Source organism: Vicugna pacos, chromosome 12 (assembly GCF_048564905.1).
Source record: "Vicugna pacos chromosome 12, VicPac4, whole genome shotgun sequence".
Lineage (NCBI taxonomy): Eukaryota > Metazoa > Chordata > Mammalia > Artiodactyla > Camelidae > Vicugna > Vicugna pacos.
Window position 1 is genome coordinate 36002719 of NC_132998.1, and position 21839 is coordinate 36024557.

The 21839-nt window shown below is 43.8% G+C and overlaps 1 protein-coding gene across 2 annotated transcripts in view; it reads right to left on the bottom strand.

Moving 5' to 3' along the window:
* The window catches only part of PLXNC1 (plexin C1), a 138864-nt gene that overhangs the window by 94358 nt on the left and 22667 nt on the right, over positions 1–21839 (bottom strand). For both annotated transcript variants that reach the window (XM_006197949.3, XM_072973227.1), the window contains exons 3-4: positions 14722–14856; positions 11223–11323 (exon numbers count right to left, since the gene is read on the bottom strand). In XM_006197949.3, coding sequence (XP_006198011.2) covers positions 11223–11323; positions 14722–14856 — 236 coding nt within the window. The remainder of the gene's footprint in view (positions 1–11222; positions 11324–14721; positions 14857–21839) is intronic.

Here is a 21839-nt window from a genome sequence, read left to right on the forward strand (position 1 = left end):
GACAAGTGAAAACATTTGAGGAGTTTTTAAAAAGCCAATCGATACATACTTATGAAATTGAAAGTGCCTGCTGCCTGAGGTAAGGTCATAAAAAAAAAGATCCATTCCATTAAAACATATATTTACTAAAAGGGGTGTTCCTAATGGTACCTATTCGAGTCAGGCAGCACCAATTAAAGAGATGTGAAGGTAAGTAGTTTGGAGGCTGAGGTTTGAGGACCTTAGTTTCCAGCTCAACCAAACAAAACTGGCTTCTGGGTCCAGGGAGCATTCTCCCTGGGCCAGCCACTAACCACTGTCGGGGTGCCTGGGCGCCTTCATAGTTTCAACCCCTCTCCACCTGCTGCTCTGAAATAAGTAGGATTTATTCACAGCTCCTCTAACAGCTGACAAAAATAATGAAGGAGCCAGGGGACTCAGGTCCACCCAAGACCCTACTCCAGTGTGAGAAGGCCCAAATCTCTTCCAGCAGCCTTGGTAACCCAGATGCATGGGTACAGCCTCCGCCAGGGAAATTGAGTGATGCCCCAAGGCCCAAACAACATATTCCTCTTTGCTCCCCATTGCTTCCACCCCACAGACACTTGTCCTACTTGCTTCTACACAATTAGTCAGCACAATGGGGTCCTTGCACAAGAAGGAGAGGCCACCCGTAGTCCCATTATTGTCATCATCACTGCCATTAGAGCCGCACTGGACCATGAAGAAGCAACACTGCACAGACTCCAAGCACAAGGACATACCCCAGACTGGAAGGAAAGGAGGGACAGATGTAGAATTAGGACCGTCTTCCATTTCAAACCACCCTCCTGGCCATTCAGCTAGATGCAGCCATAACCTCCAAAAGGGGACACCCCCAAAGCAGTGTGTGCTCCTTTGGGCTTTGGCTCAGATTCCCCCTTCTCAGTGAGGGCTTCCAGGACCCTCTGGTTGAACCCCTGCTGCCAGCCAGCACCCCTCCTCCTCTGCTTTATTTTTCCTCCTAAGAGTGACTAGATTTGACACACTATTTTCTTACTTATTTTCACACTGTCCATCTTCCCTCACATAGTGGACTAAATAATGTCCCCTTCCCCCAATTCATGTCCACCCAGAACCTCAGAATGTGATCATATTTGGAAATAGGGTCTTTGTCAATGTAATTAGTTCAGGATCTCGAAATGAAATCATCCTGGATTTAAGGGGTTCAATGACTGGACAAAGAGGAAAAGGCCACATAAAGATGGAGGCAGAGACTAGAGTGATGCTGCCACAAGCCAAGAAACACTAGGAGCCACAAAAGGCTGGAAGAGGAGAGGAAGGATTTTCCCCTCGAGACTTCAGAGGGAGCATGGCCCTCCTGACACCTTAAGGTAGGGTTTCTAGCCTGCAGAACTGAGTAAGAATACATTTGCACTGTTTTCAGCCACTGAGTTTACAGCTGCTTGTTATGGCAGGTCCAGGAAATATACACCTCACTATAAGGACCTTTACGAGGGCAAAGATTTGGGGCTGTGCTGTTCACTTGCTAGAGAATCCTGGGGTTTAGAACAGTGTCCGACACAACCTAGGTGCTCAATAAACGTCTGTTAAATGAATGTGTAGATGCTTAAACTTTCAAAGTGGAAGGGTTTCTATAAATCAAGTTGGCCCTAAATTCCATCACCTTTCTTATATATAACCAGTCATCCCTGAAGGGTCCATCTGGACCAGGTGCTCCCCTCTCCTCCCACCACGAGGGATGTCTCTTTTTTTTGCTTCTCTTCCCTTTCACTACAGCGTTCAGTAAAGGTACTGGCTTGGGAGTCAGAGCTAAGCCTAGATCTGAATCCTGACTCTACCACTTGTGCAGCTTGTAGTAAGCAGATTAATGGTCTCCCCAAAGATATCCATGCCCCAATTCTGAGACTTGGGAATATGTTATCTTATATGGTGTGAAGGACTTTGCAGATGTGATTAAAGATCTCCAAATGGAGAGATTATCTTGGATTATCTGTGTGGGTCCAAAGTAATCACAAGGATCCCAACAAGAGGAGGCAGGAAGGTCACAGTCAGAGACAGAGACGTGATGCCAGAAACAGAATTCCGAGCCAGAAAGATCAAGATGTTACACTGCTGGCTTTGAACACACAAGAAGAGGCCACAAGCCAAGGAATGCAGGCTACCTCCAAATACTAGAAAAGACAAGGAAACGGATTCTCCCTGGAGCCTCTAGAAGGAACATATCCCTTCCTACACTCTGGTTTTAGCTCAGGGAAACCCACTGCAGACTTCTGACCTCTAGAACTGTAAGATAATGAATGTATGCTGTTTTAAGCCGCCAAAGTTGTGGTAATTTGCTATTAAGTAGGAAGTGAATATACAAACCTTAGGTTGTTTTCTTGTCTCAAAAGTAGGTATTGCTGGGGTGTGGGTATAGTCAGTGGTAGAGCACATGCTTAGTGTGTAAGAGGTCCTAGGTTCAATCTCCAGTATCTCTATTTAAAAAAATAATAAACGGAACACACAGGGGCATGGCATCTGATGTGTGATACACAAATTCTCCAGACAAGTGGACCCTGTCTCTTGGCTGGGCCTGGGCACCAGGCAGGTTTCCTATGGAAGGGGCACTATAACTGCATTCTGAAGGATAGGTAGGCACATCCTGATGGATTCATCTCCTGAAAAGCCCTCAGTGGCCTTCTTTGCTGCACACTGCCCGCCTCTCATGATGGCAGACTGAACCACAGTAACTTAGGTCTCAGAAGAATGTGGCTATAGTTACTATGTACCATGGGTTGTCTTGGTCAAGTTCTCAGACAGTAACAGCCAGTAGGCCTTAGGGTTGATGACTGGCCCTGGCAAGGCGTGCAGAAGGACTGTCTCTTGGGAGAGAGATGGAAGGCAGACTCAAGAAGGGAGAACAATGCAAGAACTGGGTGTGTCCATAAGCAAATCATTTAATTCGGGGGCACTGGGGATGAATATGTTTAGCAGTTAGATTTCAATTTTTCTCTCCAGTGTTCAAACCCCCTTCTGTTACCCCGACCCTTTCAGAAAGTCTGTTATTAGACCAAATTGAGAGATCTCGTTCACAGTGTCATGTGTAGAACAGCCTACTAGCAGATGGAGACCTAAAAACTGCTACCAGGAGCTATCTGAAAGTCTCCCAACTGTTCATGTGGAAGAAACATCTAGAAGAATATGAGCCAATGTTAAATTTATACAAATAATCAAGGGGAGTCTATAGATACCTTGTAATTAGTATGTTTGGGGGCTTTGTCCCCACCCTGTACAGATTCTGTGTAGGGTGGAGCATTCCAGGATGGGACAATACAGATGAGTGTGGCCTTCTCATTTTCTGAAGAGGACCCCGCCCTGGTTCCATTACGTGACTGGGACCAAGCCAAGTGGAGCCCTGAGGTGGTGTTGGGATGGGTGGGAAGGTAGGTGAAATTTGGAGAAACAGCTGCTAAGTTGATGATGCCACAAGAAATGTGAGATAAACTTACTCTTTATAAATTATACTCAAAGACAGTGACCCTAGAGGAGGTAGGAGAGGGAAATGTGGTACAGCTAATGCTTGGGTTAATGCAGTTCAACTGCTGCGCTGCCATCAGGATCATCTTTCTAAGACACAAATATGATCATGTCAGCCCTCTGCTGAAAACCCCTTAATAAATTCCCAGCACCAACTAATAAAGTCCAGACTCAGAGCCCTTCCCATCCTGGTCCCTCCCAATGCCTTCCCATTTGCTTGCTTCTAGAGCCAGTGCTGGAGTGATATAATTCAATCTGTTGTTCCCTCCAAAGATCTCTTATTGTACTGGTCCTGCTGCCTGAATTGCCTCCCATCCCCTCCTTGCCTTGGTGAAAGTCTACTCAGGCTTCAAGACCTAATTTTAATGTCACTTCCTCTCTGAAGCCTTTCCCAACCTCGGTTACAAACACTGGCTCCCCGTCTGGGCTTCCACCATCATAATAGCTGACATTATGAGTGCTGACTACAAACATGCACTGTGCCTAGGACTACATGCACATTATCGGATTTAATTATCTCAGTAACCCTGTAAGGGAGGTACCGTTACTAACCCAGCTTTATAGAAGAAATTTGGCATAGAGACTTTAAGAAACTTGCAGGTCACACAGAAGCCGGTACTTGATCCCAAGAGTACACTGACTCGAGGACCTGTACTCCTCCGGCTTTGCTGTACCGCTCCTGCTGCCCATGTGGAAGTCATTCCCCTGCATTAATGGGCATCACAAACAGGCTAGTCCTCCTACATTCCTGCTCTGCCCCTCTGGTACCCAAGCCAGATACCTGCACTCCTTCCCCTGTAATCACAACAGGAAAGCCCCTGCACTGCTGGGAAAAGAGTTACAACTCGCTCTGCTGCACCTCTGAGACTCAGCCGCCCATCTCTCGGAAGTCTTTCTCCATCTGACTTGTGTACCCATTCTTTGGGCTCCAAAGGAACCGAGTGAATGTTTGGTATCATTTCTTTATATCCTTTGTGAAGACTTAGATCAATGGAGAAAGAATACATCTTTCAGAAAAACAGTGGCCACCTTGATACTTATTTTTCATTTCATAGCCCTATTTTTAGTGTGTCAAACTCAAGGGGGGATCCAATTAATCACTAAGTCCTGTCAATTCTATCTTCCAAGCAGCTCTTAAATCCACCTACTTCTTTCCATTGCCACAATCATCTCTCTAATTCGGTTCCCAGTCTCTTGCTGGTTTACAACCACCTTCCAAGTGACCTGTCAGCTTCCAGTGGTGTCCTCTCTAGTCAAGCTTGCACCAGACGGCTTGTTCTAAAACACCCAAATGATCTAGTCTGTCATCTAACTGAAGCCCTGGAATGGCTTCTTGAGTCCTTCCAACAAAATCCAAATCCTTTCACATGGGTTACAAGACCCATTCTCACCTGCCCCTGCCTACCACACCCCCCTCATTAACCAACTGTGCTCAGCTAGACCATATACTCCAACCACACTGCCAGTCAGGCCTGGCACACCAGCCTTTTCCTCCAGCCAGCTTCCCCCACCTCCTTTCTACCTGGACGACATCTGCTCACACTTCAGGTTCAGCTTAAATACCCCTTCCTCCAGGAAGCCTTCTCTGACCTTTTAAGTTCATGTCAGTTCTCATTCATTCATTTTCACTGTGCCTGTTAGTTTTTTTTATTAAAGTATAATGGACCTACAGCACTATGTTAATTCCAGGTGCATGATATAGTGATTTAATATTTCTATACATTATAAAACAATCACCACAAGTCTGGTTACCATCTGTCACCATACAAAGCTATTACAGTATTATTGACTATATTCCCCATGCTGCATATTTCATCCCCATGACTCATTTATTTTGTACTGGAAGTTTGTACCTCTTAATCTCCCTCACCTATTTCACCTTCCCCCACCCCCGCAACACCCTCCCCTCTGGCAACCACCTGTTTGTTCTCTGTATCTATGACTCTGTTTCTGTTTTGTTATTTTTGTTAATCTGTTTTGTTTTTTAGATTCTACGTATAAGTGAAATCATTCATTTTGTCTTTGTCTATTTCACTAGCATAATACCCTCTAGATCCATCCACGTTGCTGCAAATGGCAAGATTTCATTTTTTTTAAATGGCTGAATAGTAGTTCACTGCACCTACACACCACATCTTTATCCATTCATCTACTGATGGATACTTAGGTTGCTGCAATGAACACAGGGAGATATGGATCTTTTTAAATTAGTGCTTTTTTTTTTTTCAGAAAAAGACCCAGGAGTAGAATTGCTAGATTGCACAGTAGTTCTATTTTTAATTTTTTGAGGAACCTCCAAAATGTTTTCCATAGTGACTGTACCAATTTACATTCCCATCAGTGCACAAGGGTTCTTTTCTCCACATCCTCACAAAAACTTGTTATTTGTTGGTAAGATATTTTTTACATGCCCCCGTGGAATCCTCCACTTCCTCTGTGCTGACCCTTATTACTCTCTATTTGCTTATTTAGTAGGTTGGTGGCTCCTTAAATTATTCAGGTAGACTGGGTTTTTGTTCCCAATTCTTCAGTCTCTCCTGTTCTAGAATTACACATCCATATACTTTGCCATTAGAGGAGGTGGAGTATTTCTCTACCCCACTGATGTTGGCCTTGGCTGTGTGGCTTGCTTGCCAAGAGGGTATCGGCAAACACGGCTTTGAATGTGCTGCCTAGATGAGCTTGGGCTCTTGTCCTTCTGCTATCAACCTTGAGAAGCACACATGCAGGACGAGAGACATGTGAAGCTGTCCTGAGTCAAACTCTCCACCTGCAGCTTGATGAAGTGCCCCCACCGCCTGCACCCTCCCACCCCAGCTGGAGCTGACCCATGAGCAAGAAAAACAAATTTTTGTTCTGGTAAGCCACTAAGAATGTGTCTGTTAATACACTGTTATTGGAGCAGAAACCTGACTCATACAGTATCTCTATCCCTCACTAGACTGCAAGTTCCATGTAGGCAAGAAAGAACTGTGTCCCAAGCACCTAGCATAGGGTTCGGCACATTGTAGGTGCTCGATAAATACCTGTTGACCAGATGTATGACTGAATGAATGAACACTGGCCACTGACACGTCTGTCTCCCTAGATGACATGGGAATTCCTTAAGTCCAAATATGGCATCTGATTTCTCTCAGTGTCACCTAGTCATCTCACTTGCCACATTGGGCTCCTGGTAGATATTCAACAAATATTTGTTGAAATTAAATAAACTGAATTTCGTGGGCTGACTTGGGAATCAGTCTTTAATTTATGACATCGTTTCTATGAGAAAATGCATGCTGAGTGCCAAACTTGCAAATGAACTTTTGGAACCTCACCCGTTCATGGGTTCAGGATTGCCAGTTTTGTGGAAATCCATAACTGAACACATGTGCTATGCTTTGCAATATGGGAGAAACTGAGAAGCTGCATCCAAACCCAAGATATTCAGCCTGCAAAAATTCACTTTCCACCCACACAGACAAATTCAGCATAGGTTGGATTCGAGGTTCCAATAATAAAGTACTAGACTTTTTAGCGCTCGTTGTTTATCTAATTGCTTTTTATCTGCTTATACTGGATGTCTATTCTTAACATCTGATGAAAAGGAAGTTAAGATCATTTTCTTGCCCTACCCCCTCAACAAATCCACTTTCTAGACACGTATGCAAGAAAGCTCAACCTTCTCAACAGAGAAAATAAATTATTTTTCTAAATAAATCTGTGACATTTAAAATAAACACAGTGGGATGCTCTATAGTTATAAGAAAACATCCCCCTTTAGAATTCCTAATTTTGAATGGTACTGGGACATGAGTCATGGATCTGAGGCTGTTTTATTTCATCTTAGACCAGAACCAAGCCAGTTTGAAACCAAGTGATCTGATATGGCTGGGAAGGACCATCAGTCCACAAATTGAAATGTTTTATGATACTTAACACACAAGTCTCAGCCTGCCAGTGGGAGTTTCCCAATCACTCAATCAACTCTGTTAGTTTAACATGCATTTTTTGAGCACCTACTACGCATTTGGCACTGTTCTAGATTCTGGGGATACAGCAATGAACAAGACAAAGTCCCCGTGCAACTTACGTTGTAATCAAGGGAGAGGCAGAGAAATAAGATCATTTCAGACAGTGATGGGGCCAGGAAGGAAATAAAACAATGATGTCATTGTGAGTGAGGCGAGGCTACTTCAGACTGGGTAATCAGAGTTGGGTACCTGATGATCAAGAAACAGCCAGCCAGGGAAAAATCTGGAGAAGAATTTTCTAGACTGAGGAAACAGCAAGTGCAAAGCCCCTGAGGCAGGAACAAGTCTGGCATATTCTAAAGTCAGAACGAAAGCCAGCATGGCTGGGGTTGAGTGAACGAAGGAGAGAGTGACACGAGAGGTCCAAGAAATAACTAAGGGCTGGATAATGGGACGCCCTGTAGACTGGCCCTGGGAATACAGAAGTCAGACTGAATTCTACCATGGAAGCCAGTGGAGGTTTTGAAACTGGGGAATAAAATGATCTGGTTGTGATTTTAAAAAGACCACTCCTCTTGGAGAGTACTGGGGCAGCGGTGAGGAAGCAAGAGCAGAGGCAGGGGAAGCAGTGAGTGGCCTTTTTATGAAAGACTGGAATTCCTTTATCATAGCCCCTCATCAACAAAAGTCCTAACGTCCTCCACTTCTGACTGTTCCCTCCACCTCCCTGCTCTTACTGCAACCAGGCTCTTCCCCTGAGAACACTGCTTCCCCGCAGCCCATGCAAGGGCTGGCTACTTCTCTTCCTTCATCAAATGATTCTTCTTCTATCCTTTCCAAGCCTGCCCTGCCCCACTGCCTCTATCCCAGCTTTGAAGCTCATGCCATCAGGCCACCAGCCCAGACCCCTCCTTGTTGCGACCATCCACAAACCATCCAACATATGTGAAAGTCGTCTTTTTGTGACTATTTTGTTCCTCACTCTGCCCAACATTGTTCCCATTGTCCTTCTTGGTGACAGCTATCTCCACACAGACGACTAACCTGTCTGATACTCTGACACCTAAGTGCCCTGACCCTCTCCGCCAATGGTCTTATCCTGTATCCTACCTCAGCTACACAACCACACCCCAACCTTATTACCAATAACCCCGCCCCCTCCATGACCTTCATTTCAAGCTCCCCATAGTCCAACCACATCCCCTTTTCCAGTTCCCCGGTCCAGCGAGTCTTAAACCCAAAACAGCCTCCAGGGCATAGATCTGGCTACCTTTTCACATCCTTCACTTCTCTCCTTAGAGCTCACTTCCAGCTTAGAGCCCGGGGTCCACTGTCACAAGTATTCATATCCACATCATCCACCATCCCTCACAGGCACTCTCGGCTCTGGGCCCCTCTTCCCCCTCTTGATGTACTTCCTGGCAAAGCCCCAGCTCTGGCTCAGGTAACTCTCCCTACCCTACCTTTACACCCACAGAGCCAAATGTGCATACGGCTCTCACTTCAAAAGCAAGACCACTGAACTCAAGGGGGCCCTGATGCTCTCTGGCAATCATTCCCCACTTCCCAGGTCCATTCTCTCTTCTCTTTTATTTCATACCTTCTCACTTCTCGCTTCCTCCCTCACCTCATTCTCAACTCATCCTAAGTTACTGAGAAGGATATGAGCCCCGTGAAAGGACCCTGCACATTCCTCTACCACCAACTTTCTTCTGAGCCCATAGTCTTTACCTTCCCTTCCATGACCAAGGACGACGCGTCCCCGCTCCTGGCTGAGGCTGCCCCCCACCCCCAGCACACGAGATCATATTTTCTTTCATCCGCTGAAAGAAAACACCTCATAACTCTCTCTGCTGAATCATCAGTTTCTCCATCTCTTCTGGAACTTTCCCAACAGCAAAAAAAGGCACTATTATTTCATGTATCTTTAATTAAAAAAAAAAAAGAAACCCAAACTCTCTGGACTCCACTTTCTCCTCCAATGTCTGATCCGTTTTTCTGTTTTCTCAGCAAAGCTCCTCTAAAGAGTTGTCTCTGCTCTGTCCTCGTCTCATTTTCTCTTCCTGCCCTTGTCACGGTCGCCAGTTGCCACTTGCTAAGTCCAGTGGATCTGGACTCTCTTGCCTGACCTCTCAGCACCATCTGGCAAGGGACCACTCCCTTCCTCATTTTTTCCCACATTCTTTAGTTTTTTCTGTTCCCTTTCTGGCTGTTCTCTCCCCCTTTCTGTTTCTTCTCCATCTCCCTGACCCGTAAACACTGCACCTCCCCAGTGCTCCGTTCTCTAACTTCTTCCCTCAATCTATGCTCCCTCCTTCATCTGATCTTAAGACTTCATTACGTGCCATCTAAACACTACTAACCCCCAACTCATGTCACCAGCTTGGACATCTCCTAAGAACGCCAGACCTGTGTTTGCCAATACAGGAGTCATAGCTATGGGGGGCTTAATAATCACCACCACCACCACCATCAGTCACTGAATTAACTCCTGCATGGGGTTCTACAAATATAGACAGAGAACCCACCTGAATGGAACAGATCAGAGAGATTATGGCAAAACTGCTTAGTGGGTGTGTGGCGAAGCAGTGCTTTCACAACCAGTTAATTTCTTAAACTCTAGTCTTGGGCAAGCGACAAGAAGAAAACGTTCCTACCCAATTACAATTATTCATGAGAAGCTTCCTGGCCTTGCTTCTTTTGTCTGCCAGTGATTCTGACGGCAACAGCCCGGTAAGGAAGCTCAGCAAAAGGCAAGGGCAATTATGCGTCTTGCCGCATCTCAGCTTCCGATTTCTTTCGTGAACTCTTAATTAATTACATCCCCATATTTCAGTTTGTGTCCTGAGCCTCTTGCTTACTCTATATCCCCCTCCCTTCGTTGCTCTTGCCTTTCTCCCCCCGAGGCCCCCCAATCCCCTTCCCAGTCTTCTTCCCTTTCCCCAAGCGGCCCGTTGTTCAGCCTTCAGCTTCTCTGCACCTGCTCTACTCTTTCTTATCCTTTTCCACCTTTAAAAACTGAAACCACCAAACTGACAAACACTGTTATGGTTTGTTTTGTTTTTTTTCCCCTCCTGCCTGAGCTGCAGCTCGGGCTCTCTCTTCTTTGCTTCTGTAGCGACAGCCCGAGTACTGGGTTGCCATGGCAACAGCGAATCCAACCAGGCCGGTCCCAGCGACGCTGGGAGCTGCCATGGCGAGGAAGCAGCTACAAGGCGCCCTGAGCCTAGATGGATCGTGAACATCATAATTCAAGCCCAGGCCGGGCAGATTCTGCCCGGAGACTGTGACTGCACATCAGGCCTGTGCACAGCTGTACGGCGCATCAGGAGACCACCTCATCAATAATCAGGCTTCCGCGAAGCCAGCCGAATACGTGACATCATGAGGATTCATTTGAAAATTTTCAAACATTCCTCTTCTTTTATCTCCTCTGAGGGAGAACCTTTTGCCTCTCTCTCCAGTCTTGGAGAACTCCATAGAAAGTAAAAGCAAAATTGACAGCTCCAGCTTATCTCCCTCCTCAGACTCCCCTGCCTCTCCCCTCATGCTGGGGACCCCTCAGGGGTCCAGATCAAATGATCCAGTAGCACCGACACAGCTGGGAACATCTCTGAGAATTAATTCGGATTACACAAAGGTATTTTAGTGGGTGCAGAGATCGATTCCCCCAGGTCACAGGAACAGACCCTTAAAGTAGGGCAACAAGTGTGCCACCACATGACACTGTTTCGAAACTGAGTTGGTGAGAAAAAACTCAGGAAATACCTTTGCAGCGAATGGCACCAACCGCAGTAAGGGTCTGCCGCTGCTAAACACTCCAAACAGGATTCATGTTTACTGCAGTTGGCAACACGAATTCTCCTCACCTAAAAATAAAGATGACGGCAGTTCAGACGGAATTATAAGCAACACTAGAAAAAACTACAACACCTTACCTGATGAAGGGCCACAAAGAGACATTTATTAACTCAAACCCTGAACATCTGTGTCATGACATTGGGCAGCAGTTCAAAAGTTCTAGGATATGAAGCAGTTTATTGGAATCATCTAGGGAGCTTTTAAAAGTGCAGATCACCAGAGTCCTGCCACTAAGACTCTGGCTGTATGGGTCTGAGGCGGGGCCTAGGAATCTGTATTTTTAAAAGCTTTCGCTACAGTGATTCTGATACATGTTCAGGTTTCTGATCTGCTAATAGTGATTTCTTAGGATCATGGAATCAGGTCAGCTGGTTTTTGTATAGTTGACAATGGCACCTTGGAGATGAGCATCTGGGGAAAGCAACAGGCTATGACCTGGCAGTGTCAGCATGAGGTCAGCACTTGACATGTCAATGAGGACCGCCCTCCCACACCTCAGGGGTAAGGTCAGCTCCCAGCTCACTTGCTCACACTCCTGCCAGTTTCAACTTCCAGAGTTGAAATTAAATGGGGGTTGTTTTCCAATCATCCCCAGCCCCTAGAGCTGTCTCTTTCCATTGTCAGGAAACAGCAGCCCCCTGAGCGGGTGCCTGTACTGGACAGACCCAGGTTCTTGAGGCAGACAGGCAGGCAGAGCCTCCAAGCAAGGCAGGGGGAGGCAGGGAGGACCTGAGCCTCACACGGCATATTTTTTGTAGGCAAAATCCCACAGCAGGTAGTCAGAAAACCTGTGGAACTCATTAAGCCAGGGAGTTGTACCTGCTGCAAAGTATGAGAGCTTCTTAAAATGATTAGAGAAATGGAGAGTTCTAACAAGTGGTTTGTGAGAAAAACGGGCTATTCTGAGAAGTCCCTTTCCCTCTAAATGGACCTCGTGGAGGATAATCTTGCCCATCATTTCACAGTTCTCCATGTGGCTGACAGATGCCACAGGCAGACCACCAGGCTGAGCCAAAATTAACCAGAATGTGGACATTTCCCTGTAGCTCACAGAACATCTTTTTAACTCTGGGGGATTTTCACAAAGGTCACATAATCTCTCCAACCCTGTTTTCTCACCTGTGAAATGGTGATGTGCTGCTGACTTCACGGGGTTATTACAAACATTGCCCGGCAAATAAATGCTCAATAAATGCTGGCTATTGCTACCACGTGAGAAAAATGTTCCACGGTCCAACAAGCATGTGAAACCTCACATGGAGGAAGCAAACCAGGGTTCCTTAGCACAAGGCTTCTGAAAGCCTTCAAATATGCTGAGTATTACGATACTCTAGGAGGGGTATAGTATGTAACATCTGTTCCCAGGACCACTTTTGCTCAGAACATTTACTGGAAAATGAGTATCCAGAATATTCCCTGAGAACTACTCTACATTATATTTAAACACCCGAACACATAACCATGTGAAAGAAAGGACACCATAATTACTTCATTGGATGTACGTCTCTAACTTAACACATTATAGGGACTATTCCACAGCAAAGCATGTATCTCCATATGGTTGTTTTCAATGACCAGGTATTCTATGGCTGTACCAGGGCATTTTAGTTTGGCTGGTACTATCTCCCCACAAGGCTAGGAAAGAACCCTCCTTAGATTTTTGCCTCTCTGGTTTATACTGGCTTAACCAGAGAACCAGAGTCTTACAACAGACTCTCTAGCAGCAAATCTAAGTGAACAAGGTAAGAATAACCAGCTTTGATGACCAGCTGAAAACTCCCCTGGACGTCAGGTTTTGAATGACCAGACTAGAAATTTTTTTCTTCAGAAAGTGAGGACCTATCAGCGATCAGAACTCTCACCGTGGTTCTCAGCCTTCAGTCTTGGGTTCTGGGAATGGTACTAATGAGGATTTATGAGCTATTTGCAATGTTCCAAAAAGCTGTTTGGAAAAACATGCACAGACTAAGCAAGGCTGAAAGTGTCTTTGCTTTGAGCTGGAATTTTATCAGCTCCGTGTGGTAGCACAGTCAGTTCTCGGCAAGGCCATTTTGAGATGCCCTTGATAAATAAAGCCTGAGAATGGGAATTGTTACTTAATAAATACAGTTTGTTGAGTAGACAAAATTTTTTCAAATATGGGAACCCTGGGGAAGCAATATAATAGACCGTGTTTAAATGTTGAAGCAAGCTGGGCAAAAAGGTTCTGTGTGGTGAACAACTGGTTTACAAAGCTATATAGGATCCACTAGGCACCTCAATGCGGTCATTCTGAGTAAGTGATTGTTCAACATGCTAAGGGCAACATGGCCTTTTGAGGAATACCAGAAACTAAAAAGCGCTGGTACACCTTCTCTGCAGCTCTAATATTGCTATTCTTCTTAGAATGATTGAGAGGAAAAGAACGGAAAATGGGGTTGGGCCAAGGGCCCCTGCTACATCCATTATATAATTATGTTAGTCTCAGTGATCTTCCTTGCACTTTGTATGTTCAATGGTTCTGGGTCAAAACCATCGTGCCAGAATGGCCCATCTGGTTTTCACAGATTTGGGATGTGACCCCATTTATCATGGGCTTTAAGATCAGGGTATAATTTAAGTCCTAGCCCTGACAAGGCCCACCCTATATATATATATCCTAGAACAAGATATTGCCCCTGTCTAAGTCCTAGATTCTCTATATGTAAAAAAAAGGATAATTTTCATCTCCATCATAACATATTTCATTAACATTGTTTACATTTTGGGGCATGTGTATGTACGTCTGTGTGTGTACAACTCTATGCATCTAGAGAGACCATACTTAGAGTAGTAACTAGCACACAGTCTGTAGGGACTCAATAAAAATTAGTTTCCCTCCCCTACGCCACAGTGAAAGCACTTTGGAAAAATGAAGAAAACGTAAAAAGTTATCCTTTTTATTTCAGTAAGCAGAAGCAAGGAGAAAAGCTGAAACAGCTAGATAAATTAAGAGAGGGAGGGTGAGTGCCATATATTTCCTGGTTCATGAATGTGTATGAGACTGTGGCCTGATATTAACCCCAAATTCCAAAGCCAATCCCATTGGGCATATTCATAAATGCATCTAACCGTTCAATGCCCACACAATAAATGTGTAAATTCAGTTACCTTGCTGATTATGCACCCATTTGCAAGCACACCCTTCTCTGAATAACTTGGCATTGGAAATATAGCCAATAATAAAATTGTCTAAATAGAAAATACTTCTTACTTACTGACAGTAAGGTTTTTAATTCGATACCTATGAACCACTGCGGGTCTTCTTGAAGCCTGCAGCAGCATTTAAACTCAGTAGTTCAAAGTAAAAGCTTCACTACTAGATAATGACATCAATTAAACAATTTTTATTCAGAAGTCAGAAACAGTAACTAGTATTTCTACCTACCTCTTTCCCGGCTGTTAGATAGATGTAGATATTCTTCTCAGGATGAGGAACGAGTTTATAGAAAACAGGTGTTTCTTCTTTAATTTCATAGATGACCTCTGGACAATTTGAAGTCAAATTCTCACCAAGAATAACCTATTTTTTTTTTCAAAAGAGAAGCACAATTTCTATTAAATACTTTGAATAGCAGGGTGGCAAAACTTACTGCTTAATCCTTAAACTACATCCTTTCTTCCTCACTACATATACTGGCTAAGGTACCATGTTCCTTAATCATCCACTCATGCCTCAGCCTTCAACAAGACTGGTAATAACAAGCTTGGTATTTCTGCTTTCGTCGGGGGAAAAGTTGTGCGCGTGCACAACTGATGTGCACACGCGCGCGCACACACACACACACACACAGAGCCACTCTTTGGTGCTGGGGCAGTATCTCATATGTGGAAGCCCATTGTCCACAATTCCTGACCATGTCTGTCCTTACGAGAAAGAAGCTGCAAGTGACAGCTTCATTAGTGCTATGCCGAGTTACCTTAAAACAAACCTACTACACAGCACAGGGAACTATACTTAATTTCTTGTAATAACATATAATGGAAAAGAATCTGAAAATAAAATATATATGTATGTATATGTAAAAAAAAAAACTAAAGCAAGTCACAATAGATATTTGCATGGGTTATTCTGATTCTTCCATATAATTCTACGTGGTTTTGCGTTTTAAAGTAACCAGGATAACTTAACAGGCCTCAATGAGTAGGTATGTGTTTGTATATAAAATATAAGTAAGTGCGGCTTTGAAATTAGACATACTTGAGTTTCACTCATCTTTAGTCAAAAAACATCTACTGAGCATCCACTATGTGTATCTGCCACATTCTAGATATTGTTTGGACATGATACTGGCTAATTCTAAAGAATTACTGACAATTATGTTAGCAGGGATACCTGTGCTATGGTTATTTAAGAAAATGACCATCATTTTCGAGAGACACCTAATGAAATATGTAGGGGTGAAATGACATGGTATCTTGGATTTGCTTTAAAATTAAAAAGTAAATAAAAACATAGTTTACAAAACACCACCACTCATCCATTTTAAGTGAGTTAGGAGCTGCACTGCAGTTGTTATTAGAGCTTATTTTATTTACTTTGGGAGCAGGGTGGATGCAAACAGGGAAGATCTTGTTTGGGGCAATACAGATTTATTTACTTGATACCTTGGAGATGAGGCATCAATATTCTCTCTAGAACTCTGAATTATGGCAGGGAAGCCTTTCTTGCTTGCTTTTTTCCCCCTTTACATTACCAAAGTGTACCATGTGCCGGGATTTGCCTACCAGTTTTCTCAACAAGCTACTTGGAGTGGCCAACACAGAAGCTTGTCCTGATAGATACAGATGCTAGGTTTAAACAGGTATGCTTCATTGATTGTGGGAGTGAGACTTCTCTGGAAGGTAATTTCACATTATCCATCAAAATTATAAAGCACATACCCTTCGGGCCCACAGCCCCTCATATGTATGTAAAGTGATAAATGTAATGGATAGTCACTGCAGCATCAACAAAAGACTGAAACAACTTAAATGTTCAACAATAGGGAACTGGTTAAGTAAACTACAGTGCAAACAATGGAATACTATTTGGCAATAAAAAGAATTAGGAAGCTCTTTATGTATTATATGTTATGTTTAACATGTTATATTAAATACACATATATAACATATGTAACAAAAGGAGGGAAATATTCTCTCTCCCCTTTTGCTTGCAGTCATACATAAAATATTTCTAGATAGATACCCAAGAAACTGATATCATTGGGTTGCCCCAGAAGTCAGGAATGTGTGACTTTCACTGTGTTTTTTCTTGGTTCTTTTGAGTTTTGAACAATGTCAAGATATATCTTAAAAAATAAATAGATACAATTTTAAATTTTTAACTGTTTGAGGATGAGTAGATCAAATAGTTTTTCTTTTTGCTAGATTATGGAGAGAATGATCTCCATAGCTCTGAGGAAGCTTCCATTTTCATCCCATTTTTAATTTTAAAGAAACATGCTACACGGAGGGACTGGGGTCTCTGCTTCACTGTGGTCCTCATCTCTCTCAGGTGACAACAGAACAGGAGAGAGAAAACTCTCTTTCTTCTCAAGATTTCTATTAATATCACCTCTCACCCCATCCATGTTCAACCCCACAGCCCCACCCAGCACAGGGGGCACCGACAGAACACAAATCTTCTAATTGCAAAAAGTCAGGTCAACATCAACACAGAAAAGAAAGCCAGCAAGATAGAGCTGAGCAGCCTCGGAAAAAGACGCGATTAGTGAAGTGATGCAGGAAGTAACAATGAGTCACAGAAACCTGAAATGGGTTGCATTTTGCATAAGATAAAACACATCCAACTCATACACACTCCTTGGGCATGAGGTGGATTTTTATCTATTGCTTCCAGGATACGACCTTAATATAGATTTAATCTGAAGTCAACCTGAGCCTCTGCCATGTATATTCTTACATACTCCTTCATCCTTAGAGTCTCAAACGTCACCTCCTCTGAGAAGCCTTCCTTGGTCACCTATTCACAGTACCCCACTGTCACTCTCTACCCATTACTCTATTTTCTTCATAGCACTTATTACCATGGGAAATGACTTCATCATTGACTAATCCATTTACCTGTTTTCTGTTTTCTTCTCACCATAGGAGCAAGGATATTGTCTATTTTGTTCACCTTTGTATCCTCAGCACCCAGAACAGTGCCGGGCACATAAAAGACGCCCAATAAATATTTATTAAATGAAAAAAAGTTACTCTATTAGCATGCAAGATTTTGTAGGGCTGTTTAGATTTTTTTCCAGCTGAAGCCTGTGTAGAAAACAAATTTCCCCAATGGAGAATTTCAGTTCATGTCAACATATTGTTTCTGTTGACATCTTCCTGAAGCCTCATGGCAGACTATTAACTAGCCTTGGGATTTTCACTGCATACCAAAAACAAAAAAAACCTTCCCAACTACGGTGCTGAAATGTATGTGAGATTTCCACACCACACAGTTCACTGCATTACAAGTACAACACCATCCACAGGAAAGATAGCATGGTAAGGAAAATGAGGGGGAGAAAAATTAAACAAAACACTGTTTCTTTTTTCTTTACTATTACTATGACATGGAAAAGCCATGGGTTTCAAAATGCTAAAATATTTTAAACCAAATCTCTTTTCCTATGCCTCATTCTGTGAGGCTAACCATTTAAAGGTAAACAAGCCAATCCTCTCACCTATTTTTTTTTCTATAAACAGTTTCTAAGAAATGCTGCAAAGGAGACTGAGGCTTAAAATACACACATACATGTACACACACACACACAAACACACACGAGAAAGCAAGGTAATTATCCAACAGCGTTTACTGTGCTTCACTAGGTAGGAGTAATAACACAGATGAAATATAAAGATTAAGGCAATCCTCTCTCGCTTCCAGTCTACTTAAACATACAGTCTGAACCACAAGTTCTAGATTTGTAGATTACACGAGCGTATTTGTCCTGAACTGGGGAATCCCTGTGTACTCACACACTGGAATGAATGAGATGTGGGTGAACTTGAACATGACATTCTAAACAGCCAACCAAGGAGCCCACTTCCAAGTTGACAGCTCCCACTGTTTTTACTGTTTGATCTGTCACCTCAGCTCAGCCATCTCCCCACCCCCACTTCCGGCCCCAAGTCCTGTTCTGGGTTCCTCATGGCCTCCTTTTCCTTATTTGAACATTCTGTGGGAGTATAAATAGAGCTTGGCCTTCTAAAAGATTTGTTTTCTCTTATTTTCACTCAAAACTTGAAAAACCAGAGTCAAGACAGACTCTTCAAGTGTTACACAGTTGGTCTTCTGCTTGGAAGCAGGAAGAATTTTCTGGGAAACGAGCTGAATTTTGTTCCATGGTTTGGATAAATGAAATCTACTAGTAATAGAGTTTTGACAGCTGCAGAAGCAGCCAGCCCTAGCTCTAAGCATGGTGGTGATTCTCTGTGGGACACGGGGAAAGGACATGACATGGGTCCTGCATCCAAACTCCTACTTTAGTCCTAGAGATGCTGGGGAGACCCCACCCGAGCTGCCTCCTGCGGGAGCCATTATAAACACCGGCTTGAACACAGATTCACAGCCTTTGCTCTAAAGGAAAAACAGGGGGTTCCTGAACCCAAAGCGGGTTCAGAGGCTCCCAGAAACTACTTGCAGCCCTAACAGAGAGGGGTCTGCCACCGTCTAATACAGAAGTCTGCACTCAGCTGGGCTGTCAGCAGGCTGTCCCCAAATAGGAACAAACTAAAACCACAGAAGCCAGAGTCCCTTTTCATGAAACCTCACCCGGATACTCCAATGTTAGAAAATAAATATTAAAAAATAGTTGTACAAACTCTACCAAGCTCTATAGAATACATTTGAATCATCAGTGCAGTTTGTATGGGAGATTGGTTGCTTCAGTTCAAATCACCTTGAGCAAGTTACCTAACCTCTCAGAGCCTTAGGTTTTTTCATTGATAAAGTAGGGATGGTAATAGTATTAACCTGGTTAACCTACACAGACACTAGTTCTAATGCCTGGCACATGGTAAGAGCTCAGAAATATTAGCTGTTATTATTCCTCACCCACTGCCTTCTTACCTTTTATGCTTACAAGAAAGGTTAATGGGCATGCATAAAGTTACAAATTTCAAATTTTATGCATATTCTGTTATTACTTTAATTACCTGGAAAAGCTCGAAATATTCAACTCTGCCTTTGAAATAAGGACAATTTTCTGTATGCGACCAAGTCAGCTCAAAAGAATCCATATTACAGGATAGTCTGTACCACAAACTGGAGAAAGATCTGGCACATGTTTCTAAGAATGCGGACACAGTGCAGCGTCCTGACCATGCAACACTGAGAGATGGATTCCCAAAAGCTGAGTTCAGCATGGCTATACTTTTTCAGCTGATCTCCATAGGGACGCTGACAACTGAAAAAGTACAGCATGCAATCATTTTCAGAAAGGAAGTAAAATGAGGAAATAACCGGGAAGAGAGTGACTGGACACAATCCGTCTCACAACCATCAGGATTGAACGTCAATAATAAAGAGGAAGATTAGATACTCCCAAAGGACATTTTTAGTTCTAAATTCCTTCAGTTTTTCTAAAATCTTACAAAGAGTCTTAAGAAAAAAGGCAGGAGAAGGAGAGCCCTAAAGCCATGTTGTGAAGTCTTAAGTTTTTCCACTTATCATCAATAAAATCTTACCTTCTGAGGTAGTGCCACATTACTCAGAAGAGTGCATGTCTTTATAGACACTGTGGAAGTGGTTCAATATCTCAGCTTAAGCTCCAAATGTTTCCACATAACAGAACATGATATAGCTATTTAAAAACACTGTTTACAAATGGTTTGCCAAAACAGTTTAATATAAGCATTTTCCCTCATTAACTGAAGAAGAAAGGACACAAACTTGGGTAGAATCTGACCTCAATTACTTAAGAAAAAGACTCTAAAATGCTGACAGCACTTGCCTCTACCTAAGAAAACTAGGGGTATTTTTTTCTTTGCTTTCCCCTCATACCCCACTGCTTTGCAACTTTCTCCATGAGCATGTGTTACTTTTACAATGAGAAAAAATTATTTCCATAACATGATATTTAAAATTGCATCAAACTACAATCGATGAGGTTTTCAGAAATTTAAGAAATCGGGTGTGTGTGTGTGTGTGTGTGTGTGTGTGTGTGTGTTGGTGAGAAAAGAAAAAACACCAATTGGCCCCCAACTGCTGTTTCCTGCCTCTCATCCAACCAGGCATATACTACAGTGCCTGGCGTCTGTCAAAATGCCATCAGTGCTTGATCACTGGGGAAACTGATGAGTCAGGCTGTGGGTGATCCAAGCCCTTTCTTCTCCTCCCGCAGGCTGCCTTGGGTTGGGTTTTGTTTTTCTCTGCTCATTAGTACCTCCACTCTGTGGCTTAAGAAGCCAAGCTTGTGTCTATCAATGTTCATCTTTTCCAACAGTTCCGGTGACAAGTCTGGCCAAGGACAAGCTTGAAGTTTATGAATAAAGGGATCTGGAGATTATCTGTGCCTTCCAAATCACCTACACAATCCCGGGTCCTTAGGACTCTTGCTGTTTTCAGGGGCTGCAGCCAAGAGTCCATACACAGGGTATATGGGGGAGTCTTGGGAATCACTGGGCTGCCCTAGGGAGCCTGGTGGGGCCACCTCAGCTCACATTCTTTCCTCACAGCCTCCTCCCGAGGGAGGAATCCTTCCTGAAGGAGTTTAATTCTCAGGAAGTTACCATACCACAGAGGTATTCCCTCAGTTAGATGGTCTTCCTTCTTCTCAAGCTGGGATTCTTCCCTAAGCTTCTAAGAACCCTGACCACTCCCAGGAGCACTGGTCCCCCTCCCCCATGGATCCCTATCAGCATGCTTCCTGCTCCCCTCCCAGACAACCCTCAGGGAGCGGTTGCCATGCCTGGGGTAGAGGTTACAAAGGTTTAGTGGAGTCTCTGAGGTGGCATCTTAGTGCAGCCTCAGGTCATCCCAGGTTCAAATCCCCACTCTGCCATGTGTACACTGGACAAATCATCCAACTTCTCTGGGCCACAGGCCCCTTATCTATAAACTGAGAATAGTGTACCTACCTCACTGAGGTGAGGAGAGGGCTGAATTAGCTAACATGTAGAGTGACTGGCACATGGGAAGCACAGTATAAATGTTAGCAGTCACCAACCAACCAACCAACCAACTTGCCCTTGCCACTGGAAGCCTAAAAACAAGGCCACAGATATGGCCCTTAATGGGGTAGCCCACACAGACGCCGAGGAAAGTGAGGCTTGGGTCAGACACCTCTTCCTCAGCATCTTGATGCTGCAGCTCAGTTCCACCCTCGGGTACCACAACGTCGCGAAACACCGGCCAGCTGCACATGAACCGCCGGGGTGAACAAACAGGACAGGCAAGACCAGCCCGTCCTACGGGAGACTATTTATAGCCAAGTGTTCCCTCACCTCCAATTTACCATCTAACAGTTTGGTTGGCTCAGCTTGGGGGAAACACTGTTCTTGTCAAAAACACTCATCAAA